Source organism: Aquarana catesbeiana, linkage group LG08 (assembly GCF_042186555.1).
Source record: "Aquarana catesbeiana isolate 2022-GZ linkage group LG08, ASM4218655v1, whole genome shotgun sequence".
Classification (NCBI taxonomy): Eukaryota; Metazoa; Chordata; class Amphibia; order Anura; family Ranidae; genus Aquarana; species Aquarana catesbeiana.
Genome location: NC_133331.1, coordinates 308095267 through 308120253, shown reverse-complemented (window position 1 = coordinate 308120253; position 24987 = coordinate 308095267). Strand labels below are relative to the sequence as shown.

Genomic DNA, 24987 nt, shown 5'->3' with positions numbered 1-24987 from the left:
CTATATAAGGTACACACAAACGTCATACAAAACGTATACAATTTTATTATACAAAGTTAAAAACACATAAATACCAAAACCTTATCTCCTCTGGATGACGAGAACATAGCTACATTCCATGTATATGAGGTGAAGGCCTGGCAAATCTGGCAGTGGACCTGCTATGTCCTCCTGGGTGTGGCCATGATGCCTGAAATAATGGCTTAGGGAGGAGAGTACATGGACTGTAGTGCTGCCCCTCCTTGACCTGACACTTCCTATCCCCTCCTCACCCCCATTCCTCCCATCCTGACCCCCCCTTTTTTTTTTGCCAGTCTAGAAGTATCTAAGCCACAGAACCTACCTACACCCCTCTTTAGTAATCCCTACTTTTACAAGGTCACCAGGGAGCCATGGGGTCGAATCAGCTAAACACCTGGATCTGGCAATCTAACTTGTGAACTGTCTAGCTCCTCCCGACTAGGAGGTATACTCTTTACAGTGGTCATTCCGTCCTGTTTTTACCCAACTGTCAATTTTTGTTATGAGTACGCTCCCCATACTTCGCCTGTATCACAACTTGTTTATGAGTATTGTACTGGTTGTATCTTTTTATCTATACCAACTGTCGTTGAGGTTCAGTACACTGGAGCTATGCCTCCTTGTTGTTGTATTTTACTAACTTTACAATAAAGCATTTACGGAATAAGAAAACATTTTGAAGGACACCTAATGCCCCCTACACACTATAAGAAAATCTGGAGAAAATTTTTGTCCAAGGAACGATCATACAATTTTCTGATAGCGTGTACACAACATTCAACAGCCGATCCTGACCTTTCCGAATGAAATTTTTCAAAGGGACAAACGCCCACATTTTTGAGAACAGAACAAAAGATTCTCATTTAAAATTTCGTACGAGAAATATCAGATATGAAAGACTGCGCATGACCCGACCCGAAACAACCGAAAAAAAGCCGTTGTCGTATGAGAATTTCCCTACATTATTTCTATCCTCGGTTGCGTCTTGCTGTGAAACGTGGAGGAAAACCAGCTGATCGGCCAATTTTCTCACAGTGTATACGAGCTGTCAAAGTACTGAAATACAACACAGGCTGCAGTTTTTATATTCTCCACAGAGGGTGATCCTACGCATTGTAGGTGGAACGCACACACAGGAAGTGATAGGAGGCGCAGACAGGAAGTGATGTCTTCTGCAGACAGGAAGTGATGTAGCTTTATAACCAGGAAGTTCTAAGTGATAGATGAGTTTGGAGAAAGTGGAGAGGAGACGTTGCTGGAACTGGAGGAGGTAATAAGATATTATTTTATATTTACACCCAGTAACCCCCCGTCATGTCCGTCCTCTTCCTCCATTTTCTTTTGTCACCAGCACATACAAATATATTTAGGAAAAAGGATTGGGTGGTTGTGGAACACGTAATGTAACTTTGAAAAAGTTGCACACGAGATAACAATTTTGTAAACAAAAAAACAACAAAAACATGTACGAAGGTACAAGGTAAGTTGGAGGGTGAATATGGCCTTTGGATCACATTTCAGTTGACAAATATCAACATCTGGCTTGTATGTACCGACGTCCAACTGGAGTTCACCCACCCACTCCGGGGTTACCAGATAATAATAAAAATAATACTTCAACTGACATGCTGTCAGTTACACCAAAATGCCCATCAGATTCGGCACTCACCGGAAACGCCAGACCCTTGTGTTACAGCCTCCCGATCATCAGTTCTCCAGGTAATCGCCTGTAGTAACAGCAATCACCCAGCGCTGGTCTTCTTCCTCCTAGCCCAGTGGTTCTTAATGTTTTTTGAGTCGCATACCACTTTAAGAATCTGATGAAAGTGATGGACCCCCACTGTTATACAAATTTAAATGGTAAACATGAGCCAACATAGAGTCAAGAGATGCTTAGCGGTTTACGCTATAGGCAGAGGCACGGTGTGCTTTCTTTAATTTGTTTCAATGGGAAACCATTGATTGAGAAAAGGAGAGGGCTGTATAGTGAATGTCAATGTTATGCTTTTTCTGACCCTCACAGACCCCCTGAAACCCATCCATGGACTACTTAGGGGTCCATGGACCCCAGGTTAAAAAACCCTGTCCTAGCCTTCTGGTCACTCTTGAGCTCCACAGCAGCACTCCTACATTGGATTACAGCTTCAAATTGCCTAAGAGTGTCCACCTATCGGGCAGGAACTTGATATACAGATTTTTCTTTATCTGACCCTCACGGACCCCCTGAAACCCATCCACGGACCATTTAGAGGTTCATGGACCCCAGGTTAAAAGCCCCTGTCCTAACCCTTTGGTCGGTCTTGAGCTCCACAACAGCACCCCAAAATGGAATTACAGCTTCAAATCACCTGGGACTTTCCACTCTCCGCCAGTATATCTGGCAGGAACTTGATACACAGATTTGTCTTTATTTGACCCCCTGAAACCCATCCACAGACCATTTAGAGGTCCATGGACCCCAGGTTAAAAACCTCTGTCCTAGCCCTTTGGTCACTCTTGACCTCCACAACAGCACACCAAAATGGGATCACAGCTTTAAAATACCTAGGACATTACACCTATCGGGCAGGAACTTGAAAAACAGTCATTTGTTATCTGACCCTCACAGACGCCTTAAAACCTATTCATGGACCATAGGTCAAAACCCCCTGCCCTAGCACTTTGGTCACTATTGAGCTCCAATACAGCACCCCTAAAAGGATTACAGCTTCAATTTACCTGGGACTTTCCACCTCTCCTCCAGGATTTTGGGTAGAAACTTGATACACAGATTTTTTTTATCTGACCCTTACAGACCCATCCATGGACCACTTTGGTTAGGAATCCATGTTCTAGACCTTTGGTCAATCTTCAGCTCTACAATAGCAGGTGCTCTATTGGATAACAGCTTCAAACCACCTGATTCCAACCCTCCTCCAGTATATCAGGCAGGAGCTTGGTACATAGTCAAAAAGATTAATGCCCTATGCACACTAGGCGCTTAGGCCAAATGCATGAGGCACCAGAGTTTAGGTGCAGGGGAAAGGCATAGGTGTACCATCCAGCCCCACTGCCTGTAAAACTCAAGGAGAGGCTGCTGTGGCTGGACGGTGTACTAATGTTTAAGGCAGTATGCACCCAGAGACGAATGTCTGGTATGTACTCATCCCTGGGCTTATAATACCCTAAACAATAGTACTGCTCAGTGCACCGAGACACAGACGGAAGAAAATTATATACATCTCCAGTCAGGTTCACAAATTTTCAAAGTTAACATTCTGGTGCACAATCCACATCAGATGTCAAATTAAACAGCAACCAAAGAAAAAGATACCTAGTGTGTGAAACAACTATTTGATAAATCAGAGCACAGAGCCAAATATCTTAAGATTTAATGCAGGGCAAAGAATAATTAAAAATCAGGAGACTCCAGTATAGAAAATTCAGGGCTTGACCAGTCTCATAGACCTTATGCTAAGATCACTCCTGTGAAATAATATCTTGCTGGAGGACTCAAGTGACTCTCTCACCCAGTGTTGGGACAAGGTCATCCAGAGCCCAGGGCAAAGATCCCAAACTGCCCAGCCTTGTAACAGAAGAGAGGTGCCCCATCCTTACAGTAAACTCTTGCGCCCAGGGCAGCCTCCCCTCCTGCCCACCCCTTGTCCCAACTCTGCTCTCACCCCAACTTCCAAGAAAACAAAAGGAATATAACATATGATCCTACAGACTCAACTCAGAACAGTGCTGAAAGGTCAGGCCATATTACTCACCTAGACTGGTCCCACAGATGGCAGTACAACAACTTACATAAGGATAGAGCTGTACCCCCCTAAATATTCTCAGGTTCTTTGTTGGGAACCCAACCAGGTTTCCCAGATTTTGTTGTTAGAGTTGTACATTAAAGAGAGTCTCGAATTTTCACTCGAGATTGATAAGTAAGACTAATAATATAATATAAGAAGCAGTCTGAGATGTCAGAACTCTGTGCAGACATTTTTCACCCCAGTACAATCCAGATAATTCTCAGTTTATTATCCGTCTACAGAGAGGAGAGTCCTGTATAGATCACATGACCACATCAGTGAAGATGGATGGAGACCAAACCCATGTGACTGAGGGGATATTGAACCTCACCCTGGAGATCATCTATCTGCTGACAGGAGAGGTGAGGAGGATTCTGGGAGGTCACATGGCATCACTCTTATCTCCATTAATAAAACACAGACCTGACCGGAGAGGTGAGGAGGATTCTGGGAAGTCTGTAGTGATAATTATAACTTTCTCTCTATATACAGGATTATAAAATAGTGAAGAAAATATCTGGTGATCCATTAACACCCAGCAGCCATCTTCACAGGACAAACTGCATCACAGTGCCTTCACCTCACTGCCTGACAACAGAGGTAACCAGTGCCAAGAAGATTCTAGAAGTCACTAAGAAGATCACTGAGCTGCTGACAGGAGAGGTAAGCGGTGTCGGGAATTCTGGGACATTATCCAGTAACAGACAAGGGATGTGTCTGGATGGTGACTGTATCATTGTGTGTGTCAGGTTCCTATAAGGTGTCAGGATGTCACTGTCTATTTCTCCATGGAGGAGTGGGAGTATTTAGAAGGACACAAGGATCTCTACAAGGACGTCATGATGGAGAATCAGCCGCCCCTCACATCACCGGGTAAGAGGAGACTTTATTGTAAAGGAGAGAGCAGTACGGAGGGTCCACCTAGATCCCCCATCATCTGATAAACACATAGAAACAATATATTCAGTCAGTGTGTGTGTTTCCTACAGATGGATCCAGTAATGGGAACCCACCAGAGAGATGTCCCCGTCCTCTGTATTCCCGGGATTCCACACGGGAAGATGAAACCATCACTCACCATCATCAGGTAGATGGTACTGAGCAGGTAGGCCTAAAAAATTCTAAGCCATGAGAGGACATTCTTCTATGTAATCTCTTGCTCTTTTTAGAAATCTATTCTAACATCTTTGGGGTTTAGGTTGAAGAACTAAAAGACATCAAAATTGAGGATAAAGAGGAATCAGAAGAGACGTCAGTGAGTGGAGATCAGCGGTCTATGGAGGAAGGAGGTCCTTTGTACTCCTGGGATTTCATAAAGGAAGATCACAGCTATACACACCATGATCAGGTAGATGGAGGACTGAGACAAAGAAACTATAAAGTAATTCTAAACTTTGATATTATTCTACAATATTATTTTCTTGTATCTTTTTATAAATGTATTCTGTCATCTTTGGGGTTTAGGGTGAAGAACTAAAAGAAATCAAAGCTGAAGTTAAAGAGGAAGAAGAAGAAACGTTGGTGAGTGCAGATCAGCAGTCTATGCAGGAGGGGGAGAGAATTGTTGAAAGCAACCAGGAGGAATCTTCTCTACTAACGGACACAAGTAAGTAACATTAAGGAGCATATTTTTAAAAAAAAACAAGGGTCAGAAATTTGGCAGTGTATAGGGATCATGTTTCCAAAAAAAATGAGGTGGAGGTATTGTACACAATATAGTAAAGAAATCTATGGTCTTCACAAATAATGTAATCAGTGTGTTTCCACACTACCCAACAAATGATATCAAGATACTGTACACCATATGAAATGTCCATCTCCATTTCTCAATATAATGTCATGTTCCCAACAAATGAGGAGGAGATACTGTACACCATATGAAAGGTCCATCTCCATTCCTCAATATAACGTCATGTTCCCAACAAATGAGGAGGAGATACTGTACACCATATGAAAGGTCCATCTCCATTCCTCAATATAATGTCATGTTCCCAACAAATGAGGAGGAGATACTGTACACCATATGAAAGGTCCATCTCCATTCCTCAATATAATGTCATGTTCCCAACAAATGAGGAGGAGATACTGTACACCATATGAAAGGTCCATCTCCATTCCTCAATATAAGGTCATGTTCACAACAAATGAGGTGGAGATACTGTACACCATATGAAAGGTCCATCTCCATTCCTCAATATAAGGTCATGTTCACAACAAATGAGGAGGAGATACTGTACACCATATGAAAGGTCCATCTCCATTCATTGAACTTACCATGCCGGTCCTTTTAAACTGTTCAGTGCTAGAGCAAATTATACTGAGTGACTGTATTATAGAGACAAAATACTTACAATTTAAAAAAAAAACTTGCTTCCCAACAGATGGACACTATGTTCCGAACAGGAAAAGTTCTGAGGGACATTTTATTTTATCTCCATATTATAACGCCGAAAACGGTGATATTGCACAATATTCTCCAGAAGTAAATCTCAATACTCAAAGTACACATAACAGACCTTACCCCTTAGAGAGGTCAATGGATCCGTCTAATCCTGAGGAATCTTCGGGTCAATCACATACTGTTACTCCGGATATCCTTCTGGGATCTCACAGAACCGATACGTCAACAGATCCATCAAATCTCAATGAATCTTCTTTGGGCCATGAAGGATCTCACACAGGAGAGAGCTCATTGTCACCTTTAGAGTACAAAAAATCTCCTAATGAGTGCAGAATATTTGTAAAAAAGAAGAGAAATCAGAAGACTGAACATCCTTTCTCGTGTTCAGCGTGCGGAAAGTCTTTCCCTGTGAAAGCAGACTTCCTCATACACCAGAGAATTCACACGGGCGAGCGTCCTTTTTCTTGCTCAGAGTGCGGGAAATGTTTCATTTCGAAAGAACTCCTTCGTAAACACAAGAGAATTCACACCTCTGAGGGTCCTTTCTCGTGTTCGGAGTGTGGGAAATGCTTCAATATGAAAGGATACCTCCTCAAACACCAGAGAATTCACACGACTGAGCGTCCTTTCTCCTGTGCGGAGTGTGGGAGATCTTTCACTATGAAAGGAGACCTTCAGAAACACCGTATCGTTCACACCGGTGAACGTCCTTTCTCATGTTCGGAGTGCAAAAAATGTTTCTACCGCAAAGCGGACCTCCTTATACACCAGAGAACTCACACCGATGAGCGTCCTTTTTCTTGTACAGAGTGCGGGAAATGTTTCCTTGCCAAAGGACACCTTTATAATCATCAGAGAGTTCACATGGGTGAGCGCCCGTTTTCATGTTTAGAGTGCGGGGAAAGATTTTTTACCAAAGGGAAACTTCTTGAACACCAGAGAAGTGACGCGGCACAGCACTCTCTTTCGTGCTCAGAGTGCGGGAAATGCTTCTTTCGCAAAATGGACCTTCATGTTCACCAGAGAAGTCACACGGCTGAGCGCCCTTTCTCCTGTGCAGAGTGTGGTAAATGTTACAATCGGAAAGGAGACCTTAATACTCATCGGAGAATTCACACCTGTGAACCTTTCTCATGCGCAGTGTGCGGGAAATGTTTCACTGTAAAAGACAGCCTTCACGCACACCAGAAAATTCACACGGGTGAGCGCCCTTTCTCCTGTTCAGAGTGCAGGAAATGTTTCATTAGAAAAGGAGACCTTCGTAGACACCAGAGAAGTCACACGGGCGAGCGCCCTTATTCATGTTCAGAGTGCGAGAAATCGTTCACTCAACAAGGGTCCCTCGTTATCCACCAGAGAATTCACACGGGCGAGCGCCCTTATTCTTGTTCAAAGTGTGGGAGATGTTTTACGCATAAGGGAAATTTAACAAAACACGAGAGAACACACGTACATGCCGATTGTACATAGGCTTTTTAACGGGTGGAAAGGTTCAGTAGATATGCGCAATTCGTTTCGTTCCGAATTAGTTTCCTAACAAATTTCGACAAATTCATTAATTCGGAAATATCCGAATGAGCGAAAACCTGTTTAACGGATTTTTCCAAATATTCTTAAAGAGAAAATTTCGGAAATTCGAATATTCGAAAATTCATAAATTCAAACATTCGGAAATTTGGAAATTAGAATGAAAATTTAAAAGAATGAAAATCCGAAAATAGGAGCGAAAATTGGAAAATCTGAAATAATAACTAACTAATAATAACTTAACTATTACTAACTATTACATTATAGGTATTGGAATTTCCTTTCAAATTTGGCTGTTAGTGAATGTAACAAATACGAATTTATCCAACGTTACGAAATATCCAAATTAACGAAAACCCATTTAACTAATTTTTCTGAATATTCGAAAATCCGTAAAGGAGAAAATCCGAAAACTTGTAAATTTGAAAATTTGGAAATTCGAAATCCAAAAAGTCAGATAGTGGGGATTTCAGAAGAGAGAAAGTAGGGTAGCCAGGCAGAGAAGTCATCAAGAAAGGTTGCTACTGGTCCAGGGGGCCAGTAGATCACAGGTAGATCACAGGTATCCTTAGAGAAACTGGGGAGAAGAGACGAATGCAGTGCACCTCAAATGAGGAGAGCGACAGAGAGGGAGGTGGGTAAAGTACCTGAAAGGTACTATGTGGTGCTAAAAGGATTCCAACACCCCCTTATTTGCATCCACTGGATCTGAGGGAGTGAGTCCAAAGAAGACCACCGCGGGAGAGGGCAGCTGAAGATGCAGTGTCGGATTCATGAAGCCAGGTTTCGGTAATGGCAAGTAGATTAAATGAGCTAGCGATAAAGAGATCATGGAGAGAGGTGAGTTTGTTAAAGACAGAGCGGGCATTTCAAAGGGCACAAGAGAAAGTTATTATTAGTTATGATTTCAGATTTTTGAATTTCACGAATATTCGGAAAAATTTGTTAAACGGGTTTGCGTTAATTCGGACATTTCCAAATTAACGAATTTGTCGAAATTCGTTACAAAACAAATACAGAACGAAACGAATTGCACATGTATAATGACCGGCAAAGCTGTCAGCACACAGTGTACACTGATCATCAGTGCCCTGATTATCAATGTATCCTCATAAGTGCAGATCAGTGCAACTCATCAATATCAACCAGTGCCCATTAAAGTGATATTAAAGTCTGCTCTGTGTAATGGTTTTGCACAGAGTAGCCCGATCCTCCCATTCTTGGGTCCCCCGCCGGCACTCCTGGCCTCTCCCTTCTGTGACTGAATACCTGATGTAAGGAAATGTCCCACACTCCGCTTGAGTGCTTTCGTCATATATCACTTCCTCCCAATCTGAATATAGATATCAGATATTCCAACCGCTCACAAGCACAAAACAAGACGATACTTGTTTAGTTTCTGAACATGGACTGTTTATTAGAACCAAAATACAAGTCTTATATACAGTAGAAGAGGAGGTCCCCCCTCCTGCTCATATTACTCTAACAATACAACTGTAACCAGAAACCTAATTAACATGAGCTAATTAACTATTTCCTTAAAGCAGCCGATGTGACTCCGTGCCCTCCTGAACATTGTTATAATTAATCAGGATTTCATTACAGGTCAGACTTGTTGTCACCGAGCTTCACACAGTAGATTTTACATTATCAGTATAAACACAGGACACCTTCTCACAATAGCAGGAGCTCCAGCAGGAGTCGGTCCATCTCTTACATTGTACAGAGGCCAATGTGATCAGCTCTCTCAACTAACATGTTGAGTTTAGAATCAAACAAACCAAGAATAGTCTTTACATATATCCTGGTAGATATTGTGGATAAATATTACTGTCCCATTTTAAGTAATCCAAGATATATTCTCTCAGTCACCCTGTGCCAGGATGGCACAGGGTGACTTAGACATAAGAGGTGCATGGGGAGCTGAAACAAGGGTTTCCCAACCTTTCCAAGGGATTCTGGGTTCCATGGGGCCCTCCCGTCACACCTGACTAATAACTAACTAACAGACTAAAAAAAGACAGTCACTTCCAGCGCTCAGAGGTCCTCTATGGTAAAGAGCAACAAGGGCATCAGTATTCCAAGACTAGGTGGATGCTGCCCTCCTCAGATGGGGTGATCCGATGAAAACTACGAAAACAAAGCAAAATGGAAGGCGCACACCTAGTGCATTACCAATGAGATTTATTGAATAATAAAAACAGTAAAAAGTGAGTACTCACAAAGTGCAACTCTCATCAAGTGGTAAAAGATGACACATTTTGGGGGCACACCCCCTTCCTCAGAGAAAAACTTTGCTCTGAGGAAGGGGGTGCGCCCCCGAAGCGCGTCAGTTTTTACCCCTTGATGTGATTTAGCACATGTGTCCGCACTATCCCACACTGTGTGGTTTTATGGCTTATTGAGAGTTGCACTTTGTGAGTACCCATTTTTTACTGTTTTTATTATTCAATAAATGTAATTGGTAATGCACTAGGTGTGCGCGCCTAACAAACAGAAAGCCTAACTAACTAACTATATACAAATGGGGAACACAGAAAAGCAGGGGGAAAACTGGAGCTGCAGGGAGCAGATAGGAAGGGGGAACCAAAACTGGGGTCAGGAACAAGGGGGAGCAGGTACAAGGCAGCAGGGTACAGCATACAGGACCAGGATAAGGGCTAGCAGTATCTGGCAACAAGCAAAACACTGGAGCGAGAGGCACTAATAGGGGAGGACCTAAATACCCTCCCAGCAGCCAGAAGATCCCAGTATCAATCCCAATCAGTTTCCACCTTATGCTGGCTGCTGGGAGGGTATTTAGGCCTTCTCTCCTATTAGTCCCTCTTCCTCCAGTGTTTTGTTTACTGCCAGATACTGCTAGCCATTATCCTGGTCCTGTATGTTCTACTCTGTATCCTGATGCCTGGAGACACCCACTGGCGGACACTGGAATTACAACCCTCCACCCAGGGAACCACAGTGCCACCAGCAAGTCATCCAGGTTCTGACAATTATAGTAATATGCTCCCTCACGCACGTAGATGACACAACACGATCACACAGGCAACCCAACAGCACTGAACCCATCAAGATGGGTAACACTGAAAATCATGACCATCTACGGGGGCAGCAAAAGTGAAGTTTTGACCTCACAAGAACAACCTTTCCAATACGCGGGCAATAAAGAAGCAATGATAACAGTACATAGCCAAGACAAGTACAGGAGCATCCAATCCAATCAGCACTTCTCTTGCATCAATGGACATTTGTATAGGTCACTATTAGCTGCAGCATTGTTCTTTTGGTGGTCCAGCCAATGTATAATCCTTCATAAATGTAATGTATTTTTTTAATTCGTTTGTTCAAGATTTTCTTGTTAATATAAACTTTGTTTGTTACTTTGTTATTCAGATTTTCTAATATAAAAAAGAACACTCTAAAAATCTACACTTAACAATAATCTGTTATGAGTTCCTTTTTTTTAAAGAAATTACCATAATTCTTAGATGATTGGTGGAATAATTTCCCTTGGGGTTAATAAAGTATTCTGAATCTGAATGTGAATCTGAGTCATAAAGGTGGGGACTATGAAGTGGCAACACGTGGATCCGGATCAGTGGGGGGCGGTGGCCAGTTGTCAGCTGGGACTGTGGAGCAGGAAGCAGTACCAGAACAAGGTCATCTAGAGTCCAGCCAAGGGTGAACATGCCAAACTGTGCCCCCCCCAAGATGTATGAGATTTATGTGTCAATAAAAATCATGACGGTGGGAACTATGGAGTGGCAACACGTGGATCTGGATCAGTGGAGACAGTAGCCAGATGTCAGCTGGGACTGTGGAGCAGGAAGCAGTGCCAGGACAAGGTCATCTAGAGTCCAGCCCAGGGTAAACATGCCAAACTGTGCCCCCTCCCCCCCAAGATGTATGAGATTTACGTGCCAGTAAAAATCATGATGGTGGGAACTATGGAGTGGCAACACGTGGATCTGGATCAGTGGGGACAGTAGCCAGATGTCAGCTGGGACTGTGGAGCAGGAAATAGTATCAGGACTAGGTCATCTTGAGCAGTGGTTCTCAACCCTGTCCTCAAGTACCCCCAACAGGCCATGTTTTGGGAATTTCTCTTCAATAAAATAGCTGTCCAAAATACCAAGCCATTGACTCAGATTTAAAGCACCTGTGCAAGATAAAGGAAAACCTGCAAACATGGCCTGTTGGGGGGTACTTGAAGACAGGATTGAAAACCACTGATCTAGAGCCCAGGGTGACCATGCCAAACTGTGCCCCCCCACCCCCCTAAGATGTATGAGATTTATGTGTCAGTAAAAAAAAATTAAGGTGGGGACTATGGAGTAGCAACACTGTGGATTTGGATCAGTATGGATGGTGACCATGTGTCAGCTGAGACTGTGGAGCGGAAAGTAGTGCCGGGAGAAGGTCTTCTAGAGCCCAGGATGAACACACCAAACTGCACCCCTCCCCCCCAAAATGTATGAGATTTATGTGTCAGTATAAATCATGAAGGTGGGGACTATAGAGTGGCAACACGTGGATCTGGATCAGTGGGGACAATGGCCAGGTGTCAACTGGGACTGTGGATCAGAAATCAGAGCCGGGACAAGGTCATCTAGAGCCCAACAAGCCAAAACTGTGCCCCCATTTGGTATGAGATTTATGTGTCAGAAAAAATCATGAAGGGGAAGGGGGGGACTATGAAGTGGCAACACGTGGATATGGGTCAGTGGGGATGGTAGGCAGGTGTCAGCTAAGACTGTGGAGCAGAAAGCAATGCCAGGACAAGGTCATCTAGAGCCCAGGGCGAACATGCCAAACTGCTCCCCTCCCACCCCCCCTCAAGATCTATGAGATTTATGTGTCAGTAAAAATCATGAAGATGGGGACTATAGAGTGGCAACACATTGATCTGGATCAGTGGGGATGGTGGCCAGGTGTCAGCTGGGATTGTGTAGCAGGAATCAGTGCTGGGACTAGATCATCTAGAGCCCAAGGGGGAAAACATGCCAAACTGCCCCCCCCCCCCAAATATATGATATTTATGTGTCAGTAAAAATCATTAAGGTGGGGAATATGACGTGGCAACACGTGGATCCAGATCAGTGGGGACAGTGGCCAGGTGTCACCTGGGACTGTGGAGCAGAAAGCAGTGTCCGGACAAGCTTATCTAGAGCCTATGGTGAACATGCGAAACTGCCCCCCCCCCTAAGATGTATGAGATTTATGTGTCAGTAAAAATCATGAAGGTGGTGACTATGGAGCGGCAATACATGGATCTGGATCAGTGGGGACGAAGGCTGGGTGTCAGCTGGGACTGTAGAGCAGGAAACAGTGCCGGGACAAGGTCATCTAGAGTCCATGGTGAACATGGCAATCTGCGCCCCCCCAAAAGGTATGAGATTTATTTGTCAGTAAAAATCCCCCCCCCCACAAAAAAACTGAGCACTTATCTGCATGCTTATCCCCTATGCATAAATGCCCCCTCCTTCCAGTACAAATCCACCCCACTGCTAAAATCCCTCCCTCCCAGCCCAAATTTTTGCCCTCCATTCCCCAAATTCCCTAGCTTAAATGCCCCCCTCCACTCCAACCCCCCCCCCCCCAGCACAAACCCTTTACTGACCCTTTACTGCTAAAATTTCCCCTCCTAGTACACATTTTCTCCCCTCCATGCCAAATCCCCCCCCCCCCAGGTTATATACCCCCTCAATTCCCCTCCTAGCACAAATCTTTTTCCCCCATCCCCCCTCCCAACACTAATCCCCCTAAAGCACCACTCTTAGCATCCCCTCCCCCCAGATTTCCTCTCCTAGAACAACACTTACCCCATGTCGCCCCCCCCCTCAAATTCCCCCCTCTAACACCTATCCCCTCCCCCAAATCCTATCTCACAAGATATCACAGTGCCCAGGGCAGCTTCCCCTCCTGCCCACCCATTGTCCCGGCCCTGGCAGGAAGTATGGTGTGGGTAGAGTGGAGCAGTGACGGTGAGAACTATGAGGCAGTATTTTACGGATCTGCATCAGCAAGGACTGTTGATCTGCGTCAGAGAAGACTGGAGTGAGGCAATACTTGGGAGAGTGGAGCGGCTACAGCATGGAGTGGCTATTGATGTGTAGAGTGGTATTAGTAGGAAATGTGGAGCCGTATTGTAGGAAATGTGATGTGGTACCAGCAAAGACTGCTGAACCATTCATAGAATGCAAGGCATTCTGTGAATGGACAATGGGAGGGGTCGATAAATTACTTCTTGTATGGTACCTCTGGTATGGTTCCAGGAGGGGCTACAGGCTCGCCTTCCACATTCCTGCCAGGCTGTATGTTTGGATAAGGGTCTTGTAAGGGTTTTGGGGAGACCCAATGCTTTTTTATCTTGTCTGTTGCATGGGTATTCCCCTTGAAATCCATGCCAGGTCAGCAGTGGTGTCAGTAAAGTTGGTGCCACCTGGTGCAGTAAAACATGGTGTCACCCCATGCCCCCCTCCTGGGGCTCGGCATGGAATGTACCATGTTAGTATGTGGGTGGTGTGGAAGGGGGGTTGATGGATAGAATGTACCATGTCAGTATGTTGGGGGGGGGGGGTGGTTGATGAAGAATACCATGTCGGTATGTAGGGAGGGTGATGAATGGAGTGTACCATGTTCGTCTTTGGGGGGGCAGGGGGGTGATGGATAGAATGTACCATGTCAGTGGGGGGGGGGGGGGTCAATGGATTGTGCCATAGCAGTATGTAGGAGGCTTTGAATGATCACTATATAGGGGGGTGATGGATGGAATGTACCATGTCACTATGTAGAAGACATGTGCGATTGAATTTCCGAAAATTTGTACATTCGGAAGCATCTGAAATATGAATTTCTATGCTTCCAAATTTTATACGAAATACAAAATTTAGCTGATGAATTTCGGATCCAAATTCCATTACAACGGAAACGTGACTGGTGTTTTGTTGACCAATCAGAGGTTTTCTTCTGCTGCTGAATGAGGGTTGGGAAAATGACCTTTTTTTAATATGGGAGTGGGAATAATAATAAAATAAGAATGTTCGTTAAAAAACATTTTATTATTGTCATAATGATTACGATTATTCGTTATGATAAAGTGAAAAACCCAGGAAGTCAGCACAGCACAAGGATGGTGGGAGCCCCTCATAATGAGCACCCACCATCTCTGTGCTGTGCTCATTATGAGGGGCTCCCACCATCCTTGTGCTGTGCTGACTTCCTCTGGGAAGTCAGCACAGCACAGGGATGGTGGAAGCCCCTCATAATGTTAAACTCCATTCCTTGTAACTTCTAATATATGATTGTGGGAGCGGTATTGGAAGCATTTGCATTATGTATGTGATTTTTGGTAGTATTACCATTTTATAGATATTTATTCTCCCTGCCCAGGATAACTGACCGTATGAGATTCTATTTAGTTCTTGCTTTATTTCATTGAGAAGGGGCATATAGTTCACCTGGAAAAGCGTCTCTATTGATGTAGTAATTTTGACCCCAAATAGTTCTTTTTTCCCCCACCGAAAGGGAAAATGTTTTTGGTATGAATCGTCTCCAGTCTTACTAATATTAATATCCAGTGTTTCCGATTTAGTCGGGTTAACTTTAAAATTGGATAACTTCCCATTATCTAGTAAAGTAGACATGATATTCGGAAGGGAAATCCTCGGAGGTGTTACATAAAGCAGGATATCATCTGCAAAGGCAGACAGTTTATACTCATCTTTGCCGATTGTTACCCCACTGATGTCCGGGTTCTGTCTGATCTTAGAGAGAAGGGGCTCAAGGGTTAGTATAAACAACAACGGGGAGAGTGGGCACCCCTGTCTTGTGCCATTGTACATTTCAAAGGGCTCCGAGAGTAGCCAATTAATCCTGAATCTCTCGCCGAAGGTCTGGAGTATAGGGCCCCTATCCATCTACAGATCCTATCCCCCGATCTCCTCCAGTGTACTCATCATGAAGTCCCAGTCGACTCTGTCAAACGCTTTTTCAGCGTCTATTGACAGAAGTAGACCCGGGGCTCCACTCCTTTTGATTTTTTGTACAACTAAGAGGGTTTTAATACTATTATCCCGACCCTCCCTACCCGATATAAATCCGACCTGGTCTGGGTGTATGTTCCTATTTATTATTGGTTTCAATCTTGCCGCGATCACTTTAGCGAATAGTTTCGTGTCAACATTTAGGAGTGAGATGGGTCTGTAGCTGGAGCATAATGTACAATGTTTATCTTCTTTAAGGATAATGGCAATGTTAGCTTCCAATGCTTCTCTCCTCATTTCCCCTTTATCCCCGATATTATTTATGTAAGAGCACATTTTAGGTATTAAATAATCCTGATATTTTTTGTAATACAGGACCGTCAGCCCGTCCGGGCCTGGGCTCTTACCTACCTGCATCTCCTTGAGTGCCTTTCTTAATTCGTCCTCAGTTATGGGGGACTCTAAGGATATATGTTCCCTTTCAGTTAATTTAACCATACCAATGTCTTTTAAGTCATTTTTAATTTTCACTCGTTTTTTTTCCCTCTCTTCCACAGTATCATTTTTATTTATAGCATATAACCCTCCATAGTATTCCTGGAAAGTTGCCGCAATGTCTGTATCTTTATAACTAATCTCCCCTGTCCTAGTTTTTATTTTGTCAATATAGTTACTGTTTTTCTTTTTACTTAAAGCCTTTGCCAGGAATCTTCCAGGTCTGTTACCGCCTAGGTATCTTTCTTTTTTCACAAGATTATATAACTTTCGGTTTTCTTGCTCAATTAGCTCCCGCATAGCCTCTCTTCTCTTATATAGGTCAACCAGTATCTCACCGTCCCCTGTTATTTTATGTTGTTGTTCAAGGTCAGAGATTTCTTTTTGCAGAACTAATTTGTCTTTCGCCTGTCTTCTTTTTTTTTCTGTACCCACCATCATTAAGATACCTCTGATATATGCTTTGTGGGCCTCACAAACTATAGCTTCTGATGTCTCACCTGACGTATTTGTTTTAAAATAGAATTCTAGTTCCTCTTTAACTCGCTTATCGATTTCTCTATCGTAGAGAAGGTCTTCATTTGGTCTCCAATTGTTGCGCAGATTTTTACGTTTACCTATTTTTAACTGTAAACTCACAGTGATCCGAGAACGTCATTGAGCCTATGTTTGTACCCTCTACCTCTTCGAGGAGGCGATGCTCCACTAAAAAAAAACTATTCTAGAGTATGTAAACATGGAGAGGAAGCTAAAGGGATTTTAACGGTGCAATTTTTCTTTCTTAAAAAACAGTTTATTGTTTACAATCAATTAAAAAGAACATAATATATGTATGACAACAGGCAAAATTTCTTTTTTCTTTTCAGACAATATAAAATACAATACACAGTATGGTCAAAAAAGGGGAAAAAAGGAATTTATACTACAAGTTCACAGATGGTAGTTGTTGCATATTAACCCGACATGTTTCGCATTGTCGCTTTTTCAAGGGATATGCAACTATTAAGTGAGTCATCCAATACTTTTAGCAATTCTACAAAAATAGAAAAGAGAGAAAAAAGGGTTTTTACATATATACAGACATAATGTTCAATGTTATCACTGCAATAGATGACTATAAAGATATATACAAAACGCATTGTCGCTCTGAAGAGTCAAAAAATGACTTACCCCCAAAATGACCCAGTAAAACCTTAACAACACCAGCATGATCAGGCCCAACCACGACGGGACGGCAAAAGGGCCAAATTGCAACCACAGGGAGCAAAAAGATGGAGCTAGTATAGGGATAAAAAAGTTGGCAAATATTCAGTATAAATCAAATTGTATGTAGAGGATTGATTTAGGTTCAAGAACTAATAAGTTCAACACTTACATCAATAGGTAAAGGATTTGCAAACATAAGTGCAAAATGCATCAGTACCAGTGAAATGATGGTTAGGATGGCTTATGAGTCAAGCTGAAAAATTAATAAGGCAGAAGATCTAGTTACTGCATAGGGAAAGGCTGCACTGAATCCTTTAAACTAATGCTATGATTATAATTAAAGATTTTTTAGATACAAAGTCTCATAATGGTATATTTAAATTGCTATTTAGGACCACAAGGTCTCCAAGTATTATAAGATGGTAACAATAAATAGTATTGGATACAAGTGCAGTGAGGAATCTGGGATTGTGAAATAAAGATATACATTTTTAGAGAGCAGAGTGTGATGTACTCACCAGTCACTCACTCTGCTCGAGTTTGGCTTCCATCTACCGGCGCTGGCAGATTGAACTGTCAGGGAGGCCGGTTAAATAATGCTCCCCATCGAGCCGGCGTGTGACGTCGCCGGCTCGATGCGGACGTGAGGGCGCCTGTGCGCATGCCCGGAAGGCCAATTCCCAGTCCGGACTCCAATTCCCATAGATCACAGCGGCAACCGAGGGGACCGACATGCGCAGTGTATCGCGCAGCGGCTCCCCCCATGCTGACGCTGAAGCTGTATCATGGGATAGGAGGGCAGGGGGAGGGAACGCAAAGTGCCCTAAGATGGATTGGCTCTGCGGGGAGGCACGGCGCGAGGTGGGCACATCTGAAATGTGCCCCGGGCGTCCGTGTGGATGCGGTGGTCCCTGCTAAGCCCCAACACAGTATGAGCCAGATGCGGTCTGACAAGGGCGGGCCAAGGAGATAGCCGATCGGGAAGGAGGGGACCATATACCCTCCGACTTCGATCGGCACAGCAGAGAGACAAGACGCTTCCCATTGAAGGGAAATACAATGATATAAAAAAGAGAACAAGATAACATATATGATGAGTAGTATAATTGCAAATCTAAACATTAAATTCATGGATAAAATCTTACAAAACAGATAATTGAATACATTTGTGAAAAATAAGACATTATTGTACAAATGACCAAAGAAAGATAATAATGGGAAGGGGGAAGCGGGGAGGGGGGGGAGGGAAAGGAAAATTGGAAAGGGGGGGGGAAAAAGCAAAGGGAATGATAGTTAGCCATGGCAACTAAGGTCATACATGGATGGCCAATCATTTAGAGGAAGGACCTGTAACTTAGGCTTTCATTCAGATCTGGGAAATGAGTAGCTTTAAGAACATGAATCCAGCGGGCTTCGAGCTGGAGCAATGTCCTGTCGACACAGCCCCCTCTTTCATCCAGTGGAACATGTTCCAAAGTTTGGAACTTGATAGTGCTAGGGTTAAAGTTGTGGTACAGACCCACATGCCTGGCAATGGCTGTGTCCATTTGTTTCTTAAGAATGGGTTTTATATGGTCTCTGATTCGTTTGAAAAATGGTCGTTTCGTTTTGCCGACATAAAAACTACCACACATGCACTGAGCCAGGTAGATTATGCCTGGAGTCTGACAAGTTGCATTGAATTTAATTGAGTGCCTTTGTCCATTTGGAAGTAAAAAGTGTGATGTATTATCTACATATCGGCAAATGTCACATCTGCCACATGGAGATAAACCGATATGGGAAGACTTTTTGATGGTTGTAGGGTCTTGAAAATGGCTGTGGACAAGGCGGTCCTTTAGTGAAGGGACCCGTCTAAAGGTTATCTCGGGAAGGGTATTGATGTATTTGCTGACTGTTGGGTCAGCTGATAAAAGAGGCCAGTATTTGGTTAAAATACTTCTGATTTCGCTATGTTGACTGGAATAACGCGTAATCAGTCTGACGGTGTCAGATTTTTTGCCAGGTTTTGTTGAAAATAATAACGAGTCTCTATTTTGTGTCTTAACCTTGTTGTAGGCCCTTTTGAGGCATGAGTGGCTATAACCACGAGATAACAGTCTCTCATATAGGTCTTTTGCAGCTATCTGAAAATCTACATCTTTGCTGCAGTTGCGTTTTAAACGCAAATACTGACTGTAGGGAATACTTTTCAGCAAGGGGCCTGGATGTGAACTATCGGCGTGGAGAATAGTATTCCCAGCCGAGGGTTTTCTGTATAAAGATGAGTCTAATTTTCCATTTACATCAATGGAAATGGTGAGATCAAGGAAATTGATTGCTATTGTGCTATACTCCATAGTGAAATGAAGGTTAAAGTGATTGATAGAGAGCAGTTTGAAGAATTCTTTCAACTCTAGCTCTGAGCTTTGTATATATCTTTATAGTCATCTATTGCAGTGATAACATTGAACATTATGTCTGTATATATGTAAAAACCCTTTTTTCTCTCTTTTCTATTTTTGTAGAATTGCTAAAAGTATTGGATGACTCACTTAATAGTTGCATATCCCTTGAAAAAGCGACAATGCGAAACATGTCGGGTTAATATGCAACAACTACCATCTGTGAACTTGTAGTATAAATTCCTTTTTTCCCCTTTTTTGACCATACTGTGTATTGTATTTTATATTGTCTGAAAAGAAAAAAGAAATTTTGCCTGTTGTCATACATATATTATGTTCTTTTTAATTGATTGTAAACAATAAACTGTTTTTTAAGAAAGAAAAATTGCACCGTTAAAATCCCTTTAGCTTCCTCTCCATGTTTACATATATCTTGATTTAGGGATGTGGTGCCTTTACGTGAGGGTGTTTTTCCCACTTTCGGAATCTAAACCTATATCAAACTATTCTAGAGTATGTTGCATGTATGGGGGAGTAGAAAGAATGGTCTTTTGCGTTAACGTGCTGTAGCCTCCAGATGTCTACCAATTGACATTGTCGCAGCTTCTTTTTCAGTTTGTTCATCCATACTCCTCCGGTCCCCCGGGCACGCGACGTACTATCTTTCCCTGGCTCAAGGCACAGATTGAAATCTCCTGCTATGATGGCCCTCCCCTTCTTAAAAGCCTCAAACTTTAAGAGAATTCCCAGTAGGTACCTATTAGGGTTGTTATTCGGGCCATACACGTTTGCTAATGAACAATCTACCCCATTAAGTTTACCCTTTAAGATCAGGAACCGTCCCTCTGGGTCAGTCATTCTCTCCTCTAACATGAACCTAGCATCCTTTGCGAAACCAATTGCTACTTCTTTTGCTCCCTTGGTCGGGGAGTCTCCGTAATACCACGTCGGGTAGTCTCTGGAAATAATTCTCTGGCTCTTTCCGATAAAAAGGTGCATCTCCTGTAACAAGACTACCTCTGCTCTGAGGAATTTCAATTCGCCAACTATGTTCGCACATTTTGTGGGAGAATTGAGACCCCTTACATTGTAAGAAATTATGTTTAACCCAGACATCTTGTTATTTGGACAATCAGTAGGGCTTTGCTTATCCTTACTAGGTTAGGGGGTGTGAAGCACTGAGGTAGATACAGGTTTCCAGCCCCCCTCCCTCCCCTTACCCCACCCCCCCACATGCGTCTTTCACTCTCCCTTACCCTACCCTTTCCCCAAGCTCCTCAACCCCCTCCCCTCCACTTGGGGGTAACAGGCCACCCCATGGCCCAAGTAACCGTGGGCCCCACTTACACCACCCGGCCCCTCAGTTAGCCCCTTAGAGGTTAAGCTCAGCGGAGCAATCCTTAGATCCTATAACCTCCACCGGGATTGGGATATTACATACCCGGCCCCCCACCCCCACCCCCCGTCCCCACCAACCCCCCACCCTGCACCAATACCCCCCCACACACATGCCCACTCGTTTCATTACATATCCCAGAACTTATATTTTTATGAGTCTCGTTATGACTAATTTTTCTTTGTTTATGGGCCTTTCACTTTAAAGACTGGTTTCCAGGCTGGTGGATCCTCTGTAGTATCTTGGTTTACTATTCTTTCCCACCATCCTGGAATTTCCACAAGTGGTATATCTAGGCGCTGACAGAACTTCCGCGTCTCTTCAGGCAATCTCAATGTTGCAGAGCGACCTTCTTTACGCCCAATTAAGCATGCTGGGAACCCCCATGACAATTGAATATCATATGTTTTAAGTTGAGCCAATAGCGGTTTAAGAACTCTTCTCCTGGATAATGTATTTGCTGCCAAGTCTGGAAAAATCTGCAGGTTTGTCTCTCCAAACTTCACTGGTTGGTTCCTTTTCATACTAGACTTAATCTGCTCCATGTCCTGATAATTGTGGAATCTTATGATTACATCTCGTGGAGCATCCTCGCTAATCTCTGCAGGCTTTCTAATCCTATGTACTCTGTCCAGTTTAATTTTAAGGCTGTTATCAAGTTTAATAGGCCTCCAAAGATTTGGTCATTTTTTTCTTGTAGGTTCTCTTTTTCACCTTGTATCTCTGGGAGACCTCTAATCCGTAGGTTTTTCCTCCTATTACGATTCTCCTGGTCTTCCAGTCTGTACAGTAAATTCCTCTGTTCTCGCTGAATCTCTTCCATCTGTTGTTTGAGCTTTTTTATCTCTGTCCCTTGCCTATCCATCGTTGTTTCAACCTCTTCTACTCTTTTTAAGATGTGGCTCATATCTTCATGTACTATTTCTATTTCTCCTTTAATTGAGGTTTCCAGCCGTGCAAACTTTTCTGCCATCTCGCTCTTAGTTGGAATTTGTTTGTTTTGCTGGGGTTCCGTTAATGCTTCTTCTATTATCTCAGTGCTTGCGGAATGTGTATCCATCTCTGCCAACTGTCTTCTCGTATTAACTTTGGGTGGGCACTCAGGGGTTTTATTTTTAGCTCCAGCTGCCTTTCCCGGGCTTTCTTTACCGCTATCCTGGACCATATATTTTCTGATGGTGCCCGGGCTTGCACTTGTTCTAGTGGTGTTAGCTGTGTTAGCTGTGGCCCCCTTCCCTGGCTTTCCCTTCATTTTTTTTTTCCACTCTACTGTACTTCAAATAGGGACCTGATTTCACAGGGTTATTCAAGGTTATCCAAGGTTGTATACCCCCACTATTTACTCCCTTCCCCCCACTCTCCTTGCATTACCATCAGGGGCGGGATCTCCCTTGTTAAACCCTGCTCTAAAAGAGTTTACTGAGTGAACTAAGTGAGAAATAGGTATAGAGTATAGGCAAATCACTCACGGGGGCTCCAGTTAAGATAAGGGGTCCCGCTTAATATCCTCACGATATTCACGATTTTTCGCGGGCAATGGCTGGTGTTAGCACTTCAATCATCCCGGCACCATGCTTGATATGGTGTCAGGGTGATTGAAGCGCATTGTTTCTATTATTTCATTGTATTAATAAATGAAATAGTTCAACTCACCATAATGTAGAATCAGTGTGAGCCCTGAGAGCGTCACCTGCCACCGTCGCCTGCCACCAGATGTGGATAGTCACTTGCCACATCGCCTGCCACGCTTACAGCCACAAGATGTGGATTGTCATTTGCCACGTTGCCTGTCACCAGATGCGGAGTGAGTGGAGCGCCCCTTGTGGTTTGTCAGGCAGACAACTGAGGGGGTGAACTACATGTCCCAGCACACCCCACCTGTACTCCCACACACAGCTCACCTGTCACTGATGACGTCATATCTCTGTGGGATTGCCCCTCTGGATGTCGCAGGGTGTCTCCCTCCTCATGCTGCAGTCAGTCTCACCTGGCAGAGGGAGGGTCCGGGACTCCTCCGGCTGTCCTCCTAAAGGCGCCACCCTTCTACTATTCCTAATTAGTTGGGGGGGCAGGCAATCTGCACTGCTGAACAGAATCTGGAGCCGCATGAGAGCGGTGATGCGGGGTGGGCAGTATGAGATGATGTCATCTCTCTGCTCCCGGCCGCACCTCCGACACTGAGACAGAGCACTGGCTTTGAGGGCGGAAGAGCGGTGATGCGGGGGGCGGAGAGAGATTTTATCTCTGCTTGCCCGCCCACTCGCTTCTTCTATCCACCCAGCGCTCTTATGCCGGCAGCCCAGCATGTCTCTTACTGGCGGCCCGCTCTCGCGGCCCAGCTGCAGAAGCGCCACGGCCCGGTAGTGGGCCGGGGACCGGGGGTTGACGACTCCTGCTCTAGAGAGTCTGCACAAGTACCGTTGGAACTCTATGAGAAATATCCAAAAAGTCCCGAGAAATATCCGGAAAGTCCCGGTAAGGTCCATCTTTAATAGGCTATTTAGATTCGTGGACACCGCTCATTATAAATATAATTTGCCCCCAAGTTACTTCATAGGCTATTCAGATCTATTCAGGTATCACCAGCAGCAATCCAATTGTACGTTCTGGCTGCACAATTAATTTTTGAGGCCGTACAACGGATTCCAGGGGCCACTCGCCGCAGCGGGACCTCAGACCATGGGCCAAGAGCCGTCCACTCTACACAAGGGGGGCTCTCGGACTCAGCTCCTGCACCCGTACAAGACAAGCTCGCCAAACTTTAATCTGCACATGCGGTCAAGGTGTGTCCCCTACCCCGGACAGATGCAAGTATTTTATAGATACCTAGTGGGGGGAGGATACACAGAGACTCTGTACGTTTAGGATCAAGATGGCCTAGAAGCGGATATGAACATGCAATGAAAAAAAAAATGGCATCAAGTCGCATAGACCAGTAGACTCACATTGGGTATATCAGCCTATGAACTGTCTTTGGTTAGTTTGGTTCTATAGGTAAGCTTCATAATATGCATTAGGTGCTGTGTGCCACAATACAAACGGTAGTAAGAGAGAAAGAAAGATTGGGCTCTTTGGATCTGTTTGAGATATCCAGAGAGGGACAAAGCTACCTGTCAATCTTCCTGGTTCTTCTCGGGGGCCACTGTAATAGGGGTCTCTACAATATACAGTTAGTGGAGTACACTTACCGCCTCTGCCGGATTTGAGCGTTCTTACCAATCTCTCGATCTTTTAGGGTTTTGTTTCCGCTTTGCGCTCTTCCACGCCTCCCTGTAGCAGATGGATAATGGGTAGCGGGGTGGTGTGTCCCGTATCGGCACCAGGCAGTGGATGGTAGTTGGTCACAGCATCAGCTTCGGGAGAGTGTAGGAGCTCCTGTCACAAGTTTAATTTGGCGTGTCTTACAGCTGGGATAGCCACTCTCCCCGCTCGCTCCCAGCATGCCCAGAGAACGCCAAACCTCTGTCAGGGATATTCGAGGGGGGGAGGGTTGAAGGCACCGGGTCAGGGGGTCCGCGGGAAACCCAGGGGGGGACGGTCTGCATCTAGCCCAAGGCCAGAGCCAGGATCACAGGAAGAGAGGCTCCAGGCATACCCCTCATCCCAGGACTAGCGCCGAACCCGACAAGACGCCCACATCCGGCTCCTCCCTCCCCACCTTGCAACTATTTAATAAACGTCTACGAACCATATTTTTGATGTCGCATTTCTGTGGACACTGGGCGCTCCTTTTTTTTTTTATCTAAGTCTCCAAGTTGAATGGGCTTGGCAGGGATGACTTACTTAT

At 44.1% G+C, this 24987-nt stretch overlaps 2 protein-coding genes across 5 annotated transcripts in view; both read left to right on the top strand.

Moving 5' to 3' along the window:
• Positions 1–24987, top strand: part of LOC141106918 (uncharacterized) — a 118330-nt gene that overhangs the window by 25970 nt on the left and 67373 nt on the right.
• Positions 841–9933, top strand: LOC141105070 (uncharacterized). Of its 4 annotated transcripts, none has more exons than XM_073594901.1 (8): positions 841–1291; positions 4049–4168; positions 4299–4469; positions 4556–4679; positions 4796–4893; positions 5005–5187; positions 5271–5412; positions 6188–9933. In XM_073594901.1, exons 2-8 carry the CDS (start codon positions 4073–4075, stop codon positions 7675–7677), a joined length of 2304 nt encoding a protein of 767 aa, XP_073451002.1. In that variant the 5' UTR covers positions 841–1291; positions 4049–4072; the 3' UTR covers positions 7678–9933. The 4 variants fall into 4 exon arrangements, with proteins under 4 accessions (XP_073451002.1, XP_073451001.1, XP_073451004.1 ...); XM_073594900.1 differs by having other exon boundaries at positions 846–1291; positions 4796–4911; XM_073594903.1 differs by having other exon boundaries at positions 848–1291; positions 5005–5154.